Below are 8,672 nucleotides of genomic sequence, written 5' to 3'. Positions count from 1 at the left end.
TCTCTCTCTCTCTCTCTCCCTCTCTCTCTCTCTCTCTCACATACACAGAGTGTCATATAAAGATATGACATTTATTTTATAAATCTGATATTGAAGTTTCACAATTTTCAACAACATCTGTTTTATGACTTTACAGGGTTGGGGGGTTGTGGGAGGGATATACAGAGAGATAGAGAAATAAATATGAGTTAGATAGAGAGACAGACAGACAGATTAGTGATTAGTAAAGTAAGGATCAGGTGTTTATGGAATGGCAATAATTCAGAGATGGCATTTGCTGCAGGAATGCAAGACTTGCAGGACACACACACATGCGTGTGTGTGTGTGTGTGTGTTTACATCAGTAGAGTTATGAAAGCAAATACCAAAAACAGATTTTCCTATAAATATTTTGACAAAAGATGTCTGGTTAAAGATGACTATGTTGCTTCAATACATGCTGTGTATCCTCTAACATATGAAGTGTAGTGAAAAAGTATCTGACCTTGATTGTGTTTAGCACAAAATTCGCATGGGTATGAGGTGTCTGCATCTTTCCTGAGCATGCGCAGATATTATTGTGTCTGTAGGTTGCACCATTCAGCCCAAAGCGATGCATTGAGTGCAGACATGAAGAGCGTGCTGTACAATTTTTCTTTTTGAGTCAAGATGACTGAGTCCATTGAACAAAGATATTGTATCAAATTCTGCCAAAAACCTGGTGATATGCAAGCCCAGACTATTGAAAAGATGCAGAAGGCCTCTGGAGATGATGCTATCGGAAAAACAAAAATAAAAGAGTGGTGCAACCGGTTCAAAGATGGCTGCACCTCAGTGGACAGAGAGCCACATTGTGGCAGACGATTGACAAGCAGAAATGATGAAATGATTGCAAAAGTTCAAGGAATAGTCTGTAGGCAGCAAAGAACTGGAGACTCCATGACAACGCACCCGCTTATTCTGCCCATGTTATTCAAGCCTTCCTTGTCAAGCAAAACACACCACTTGTTCATCAGGCTTCCTACTCTCTCCAGACTTGGCTCCATGTAACTTTTGGCCATTCTCAAAGCTCATCCCAAAAAGGGATTTCCAGCAGTGGAAGGAACACTGGTGAATTTCAGCGTGGGAGCATGAAAGGTTTGAAGGATGCAGTGTCATGACAGTTAACAACTGGGTAGCGAACTGTTTTTTTTTTTCTTTCTTTTTATATTATCATTTTATAAGCTTGTCCATGAATGATAAAGATATTGAGTTTATAATGGTGACCAAACTTGTTGTTGGAATGATGGTGAATAATTTTGTGGGCTTCTACCAAGATAGTTGCTTAACATTGAAACTTTAGTGTACTGACATTGAGAATTCAATGAGATGGTGGGAAATGATAAGTCATGTGATGAACATATACATGAAGACACAACCCAGGGAGAGCTTTTTTGAGTGGAAGCCAGAAGTACAGATGCATAGGAAGAGGTAAAGCAGACCAGTTGCAAGTTCAAAGAGGATTGTGAAGAAGGACCTGGCAAATATGGGCCTCACTTGGGAGTAAGTTTATGAGAGGGCTTGTAATCAAGCTGGGTGGAGATCTCATCATTTGATGTTTGAGGTGAGGAATAGGAACAAAGACTAAGACTAAATGATATTCTGTAATTTAGGAAGAGCTTTCATATCAGGTACCCTACATTTCATGGGAAACATTTTGGGGTATTTTTCTAATTTTTGGTATTCTGGGTTTTTCATACAAGTTGTGATTCCAAACAAAATTTTTCTCAAAATTTTAATTTTTTTTTTTTTACTCTTTTACCGTTCCCTCTTCCATAACTTTTTACAATAAACCAAGAAGTTACATTGTATGGTATTTAATATACCCTTCTTCATCTTTGTTGTTCAAATACTTCTTCCCATTGGCTGCTCTCACTTGTTTCTCTCTGCTTACTTTTTGCACTCAGTTTTCTTTATCGTGTCTCTACATCGTATGAAACCCAACGGAATTGGGAAGTTACATTTCAAAGACACACAAGAAATATTAGCTGGGAAACAGTGGGAAGCCTGAATGACTCTGAAAGGAAGAAACTTGCTGCAACAGGCAGACACGCGCACACACACACACACACACACACACACACACACACACACACACACACACACATGCGGCAGAAGAGTGAGATGACAAAAATGAAGTAAACATCTCACACTGTTTAGTGAGTCATTATAATTAAAAGTGCCACAGTTTGGGAAACTAGTGGCTGTGTTGGTAAAAGACATGACTGGTGAATTAAGATTAAATGTGAGTGATGAGGAGAGGTGGTGAGTCCTGGTGTCTCATGGAATTAGAATACTGTGAGTCATAATTGGTCATTAAATCCCATAGAAATGTTATCAGTTGAAGTATATTTAGAAAAGGCAAGAACTAACCATTATTACAAAGCTTCTTCAAATAATTATTGCCTGACAAAGATAATGTTATCATTAATGTTGCTTTTGCATTTTGAAAGTTGTTTCACATAAAAGTTTAGTATTTAACAATGATTTCCAAGGAACTTGGTTAGAAATCTTTTTCAGTTCTTTGAGACTATCAAATGCAATATTTGCTGACTAACTCCATGTTCTACATGCACGAACTGATTAACCAGACATCTCTTGCGAGACGAAGTTGGTTGGAGCCAATCATTTCACACACACAATTCATTGTCCAATTAAATAATAATAGTTTAGTATTCGACACATGATTTCCTTGTTGCCTTCCAACGCCACCACCACTGCTGCCACCGATATATATTAACACACTCTGTTGTAAGTGGCAATCCAAATTATATTAAATTGCTTTGTTTTTCTTTTTCTTGCTCCAAACGAGTAGGAAAATGTCAATCAATTAAGAACGTTGCACCCATCAGCCCACTATGTCACCCTCTTCTTCATACCATTGGCCAACTTGAGTTATTTCCCTTGACTTATTTTATCATATGTTTTTAAATATATATTAAATATAGTGTAATATAAGCAGAAAGATTTCTACCTTTCAAATCATAGAGTATTAGTGTCAGGAATGTGTGCGTGTGCGTGTGTGTATGAATGAGTGCTTATGTATGTGTGTGTGTGTGAGTGTGTATCATCTATCATGTTGGCATGAGTTGAATATGTGTATGGAGGGGGGGGGGCTATGTAAGTAAATAATTTCATTGTCACGGTGTTCAAAACATAATACCTATTGCCTACAATGTAAATGAAGGATGATGCTGATGCATTAAGTTTGACATCCAAATACTAAAGAATTAAACAAATATAAAAGGAGAGAAGTAAGAGTGATCAGTGACATGCATTTGAAGAAAGAAGTTAAATAAAAGTATATTAAATGCCATACAACAAGAATTCTTAACTTATTGGTAGAGTAGGACAATGAGTTGGAGGTAAATGGTACTGACCCCAAATGAAAAAGGAGGATAGTTTTGAGAATGAAGACTCCTCCAGAACAGATATGACATTGATGGGAAAGACAGACTGATTGTCCCTGCCTTAGTAAGTGACACCAGAACAGCAGTAACCTTAGCTTATTTCCAGCTGATATTCACACACACACACACAGACAGACAGACAGACAGACAGAGAGAGTGTAAAATCATGTTTGAATGAGTTGAGGAAGTATATATTGTGCTGTGTAGATGAATAAACAAGTGTAGAGGTGCGACTTGTAATCTAAAATTGTTTTACGGAAGTGAATATAAACAGTAGCGATCTTTGCCTTTCGTATTCTGACAATAAAATAAACAAATCCCTGCTTTTCACGCCACTGAGGTACCAAACAAAAATTACTGAACCTTGTGGAGGAAAAATAGTTTTTAGTAGCTCGGAATTTACAGAAAGGTACCCAGAAGCTGGAAGTTAACAAATGGCATCTGAGAAAGAGCAGAGGATTACGAGTCAATTGTGTTTTGCATGTGCTGCTGCTGAATAATGGAGTGGGACAATTCAGGCTGAAACCTGTCGAACCATTTAAAATATTTTGTTGGTAAAAGGTATTTAAGAGAGTATCAGCAGGGAGTCTGTGTACTTGGGTGTATTGAATATTTCAGTGGCAGAGTTTGTTTCTTCATAACTTCCAGAAAAATGGATATTTTTATATAAAATTTTCTACAAATTCACTTCAGATAGTGTAAATTCTAGTTATATCCGAATTTGTTGTGAAACCAAATTTTCCTGAGGAGTGGAGAGAAGAGTTTCGGAAAATTCACAAAAGTTTGCTTTGTTTCCTTATAACTTCCAGAAAATGGGTAATTTTTTATGAAATTTTCTACAAACCCCTTTCAGTGAGTGTAAATTACGATTATATCGGAATTTAGTATGAAAAAAAAAAAAAAAAAAAAAGAAATGGTGGGCTCACATACATACTGACACACATCACTTATATAATTACATTCATTTTTTAATTTCATATTTATTACTATTTATTTATTTATTTATTGTTTCTGTTTTTGATTCCTTTATTATCATTTTTTGATGTTTTACAACTCTAAATGGTATTTGTTCTACCATAATTAAACTAATGTATTCTTTACACCCACGTTTTCTCTTTTATTGATAAATACACCGAATTCTTCCTAATCAGAATTGTTTCACACACACAACAAAAGACTTTACTACACAATCGCTCGCTCGACCTGTTAGAAAAAGCAGCCAAATCTCCCTCAAATCCATCCCGGTCCAGTGGTTCTCTATATACAAGAGACCAAACTAAAATATCGGTTTCAAATTTTGGCACAAGACCAGCACGTTGGGGTCGGGGCAGGGTAAGTCGATTACATCGACCCCAGTGCTCAACTGATACTCTTTCTATTGACCCCGAAAGGATGAAAGGCAAAGTCGACTTCAGCGTAATTTGAACTCAGAACCCAAAGATGGATGGAATGCCGCTAACGATCTTGCCCAGCATGCTAACGATTCTGCCAAATATTTTAGACCAAACTAAAATATTTCTCTCACATTTCACACAAAAAATAAAACAAGACAAATATTATCATTATATATACATATATAAAATCAAACATGGCTCAAATATTTTAAAGATCAAAAAACTCATATAAAATCATAGAATAGAGAAACTATTGTTTGTTTTATATTTGGACTGAAGTAAAATGACAACGTGTTTGATATTCGTGGGTATTTCATGTGTGTTGATATCTTCGAGTAGCTTGTTATTCCTCGGAGCGCAACCACGAACCTCTTGCAACTCTACACAGGTACTCCTGACAGCAACACCTCAAATCTCTTATTAGAACACACACAGGTGCCCTTTAACCCTTGATCTTTCCTCAAGTCGGTAATGGCAGGGGGTTTGTACGCATGCGAACCTTTTCAGCTGTCATTACAGTGCCATACACTCCGATCAAACGTCTGGCGCTACATACTTACTAGAAAAACCGGAGCGGTACTATACCGCATCACATATTTGACCTGTACAATTGTAGCAGCCATGCCGAAAGGGTTAAAACAGACATAGATACCTCATCCCTTAGAATAACACCTCTATATCTATTACAACAGAACCAGATATCCCTTCTTACAGCAACACCTTAAAGCACACCCAGATACCTCTTGCAGCAACCTCTCGATACTCTTGACAGAAGGCCTAGACACGCCACTTTTACGGTAACATTCAGATACCCAAACACAACACACATAGGTACCCTTTACAGTAAACCTCGATCCCCCACCCCCACCGTGCAGGTACACCTTGATACCTCTTTGTGGTGCACCATCTGAAAACAACGGATCCAATGTCTTCGAAATAAAGAATATATTGGATGCTGGAGATTTTGAAGTGTTAGATATAATAATGTATGAGAGAAAAAAAGAGGGAATGGCATGGCTGGAAAGGTTCTGATTTGGATAAAGCCTGATAAAGGCCGACCTGGGGCTAAACAACGATCGCTTACGTACATAATATATATACACACATCCAATCTCTATACATACATGCCTACTTATGGTTGCCCAGGAAAGTTAAAACATAATCCTCCACAAACAACCAACTCGTCTATCGTTCTCCCACCATACTCAGTCTCTGGATCTTTTCTTACCTTGTACAGGTGCGAAGGACCACATCAACACGTTGACCAAGCCGGTAAACTCCACCAAACGTAAAAGTCCGTGGAAAATAGATCCCATGATAGAAATATGTCTATAAATATTAAATAAATAATAATCCTTTCTGTTCGAAATATCGACAGTGTGTGTGTGTGTGTTGTCTGTTAAATAATTCTTCTCGGTGTATACAGGATGACCATACTGGACAATGTGGGGACACAGTTTCACTGAAACTTTGCTTTTCCGGGGCCCCGATTCATTAAACTGTTTACATCGTTTGTCAAGAGCTTATATAAAAATCCCACTCATATTGTCTCAGGACTGAGCAATGAAATGAAGCAGCAGCAGATTGTAAATGGATTTAATGGACCGACCGACCGACCGACCGACCAACTGGCTGCTTTCTCTGCGCAAATATAACAGAGCACGGCGACGAAGTTGCTTTTTAAACCGTGATGCTATCTTTTTTTTTTAGGTCTGACCAGAGTTTTGCTTTTCTTTCGGTGGAGAGAAACTTGAATTTCTTTTCACTGTTTGTAATATTTTTTTAAACATAAACTTGTCGTCCGTGTGTCTGTCGCTGTGTCATACGTTCTTCTACCTGTGTGATATACTTCTGCACCTGTGATATATCCTTCTACATGTCGTACATTCCTCTACCTCTTCTATATTACTGTCGCTGTGGTATATGTTGTATTATTCCTCCACCTGTGGCATTTCCCTGCAGCTGTTATATATTCCTCTTCCTGTGATATATCCTCGTAAACAGGTGGTCGCAGTATGTTTGTAGATGGATTAAACGAAGACAGCCAAGGAAAGAAAAGTTAAGACATTTGTTCAAATAAAAAGTTATGAAAAAAAAAAAACCCAACCTATTTACAATACTTAGAAGTCTTTTGCCATAATTTCTCTACATTTTTCTGCCTTTCATTTTAACAAGAAAGAGAAAATAACATCCTCCTCGTGTCACAGTCATTTCGTTGTTCTCATAGTCTAAACACTTGAATCTCTCCCTTCTGCTCTAACTTGCAACAGTTGTGTGTGCAATGGCAATCATGAACTTAATATACTCACCAAACATTTCTTTCTCTCTCTTTCAGATGCATCAACAGGTTAAACCTGAAGCTGAAATAAAGACATCGTAGACTATGAGGGTAGTGTGTTATTAACAGCAAACTACTTGCTTCTTAAAATAGCGACTAATTACATACAAATTCGATAGATTTAGGTAAAATAAACCCCAGGAGGTGACCCACTCAGTCAGGTGCCTGTCTTTCTTTTTCTTTTTCTTCTCCTATCTTCAGATCCCAATGTTTCCTCCCTTCCTCTCTTTTTCGACGCGCTGTTCCACGGTTCGAATCCGGCGGTCGACCGTAATTAGTTGCGTAAAAAAAAAAGAAAAGAGGTAAAGCAAATCTAGAAGTTTATTTACACCACATTCCTGAGCGTGTCAGTAAAATATACTGGCTGGCTGGCTGGCTGGCCGGCCGGTCTGGCTGGTCGCCCAGAAACTCGACTACTGACTATGAAAACTTGTCTGTCAGTAGTATCTACCTCTGAAATATGCAGCGGTTGATGATGAATGGGAACTAAATTAACAGGTTGTCGTCATTGGGAAACCTTTTTAAACAATTCCTTCGCTAAACAGACATCGTCTCCGACGTTGTGACTGACAGAGGACCGTTTCCTCAGGAGCCACAATCAAGTTTTAATGTTTATATAAAGAAAAACATTTGTGAGTTATGTCAGTAAATGTTGACGTGAAGATAAAAACTCTAAAATATATTCGTTCCACCACGTGTAGATTGTATTTCTTACATTATCTCACTGTCACGTAATAAATTAGAGAGAAGACATTAGGACAAGTTTTTCTCAAGGTTATTGACGCGCGCACATATGGTGTGTGTGTGTATGTATGTGTGTGTGTACCGTCTATGAGGAATCACTGAACTTTCACTCAGGATTCTCTTGGTTTTCCTATTTTCTTCTCTTTTCCGTACAAAAATGTTATAAATGATTTAATCTGAATGCCTTTATGTGTTTTTTAAAAATTTTATTAGATGATGGAGAAGAACACGTATGTCAAGTTAATCCCTTTCAATATATTTTATTGTTAATCCCTTTTCGTCCTAATTCAAACACACACAACTGTTTGTATTTTGTTAATCCCGTTACACACACACACACACACACACACACATGCATTCTATACTGTGTGAAAAATCCCAAATATTAAATTTTATTTTAATTTTAATTCATCTGAAGAAAACGGGGTTTTTACATGATGTAATTGATTTGTCCATCAATAAAAGACATGTCTGAAACAACTGTAGTGAACTTCAGACCATTTGTGGTGCTCCAGCATGACCACACCCACCTGGCTGAAACACATAATAGAAAAACATATGTAGGAATAAAGTATGCAATTATAACATGCGTTTTCTCCATTCCTTAAATTCTTAAATATACTCAAATACCCCAAATTTCAAGGAGTTCCTGCCTTAAAAACAGGAACTAAACCACAGTTATTTTGTGTTCTTTGCTACATTGGTTTCTATTAACCCATTTATTCTATCAGAATTTTTATTCATTAAGATAGAAGAAATACACATAAT

The 8,672-nt window shown here is 37.3% G+C and overlaps 1 protein-coding gene across 3 annotated transcripts in view; it reads right to left on the bottom strand.

Annotated features, from left to right (window-relative positions):
- LOC106879878 (uncharacterized) overlaps window positions 1-7,893 on the bottom strand; it is a 44,305-nt gene extending 36,412 nt beyond the window's left edge. Inside the window, exon 1 of one of the 3 annotated variants that reach the window (XM_052975223.1) lies at window positions 7,132-7,893. In XM_052975223.1, the coding sequence (XP_052831183.1) occupies window positions 7,132-7,138 (7 nt within the window). In that variant the 5' untranslated portion in view covers window positions 7,139-7,893. Of the gene's footprint in view, window positions 1-3,398; window positions 4,271-6,050 lie in introns of those variants that run through there. The other 2 variants (XM_014929602.2, XM_052975224.1) reach the window with 2 other exon arrangements.
- Between the last annotated feature and the right edge of the window lie 779 nt (window positions 7,894-8,672).

The sequence above is a fragment of the Octopus bimaculoides genome, chromosome 20 (genome assembly GCF_001194135.2).
Source record: "Octopus bimaculoides isolate UCB-OBI-ISO-001 chromosome 20, ASM119413v2, whole genome shotgun sequence".
NCBI lineage: Eukaryota > Metazoa > Mollusca > Cephalopoda > Octopoda > Octopodidae > Octopus > Octopus bimaculoides.
This window is presented reverse-complemented; position numbering and strand designations above follow the sequence as displayed.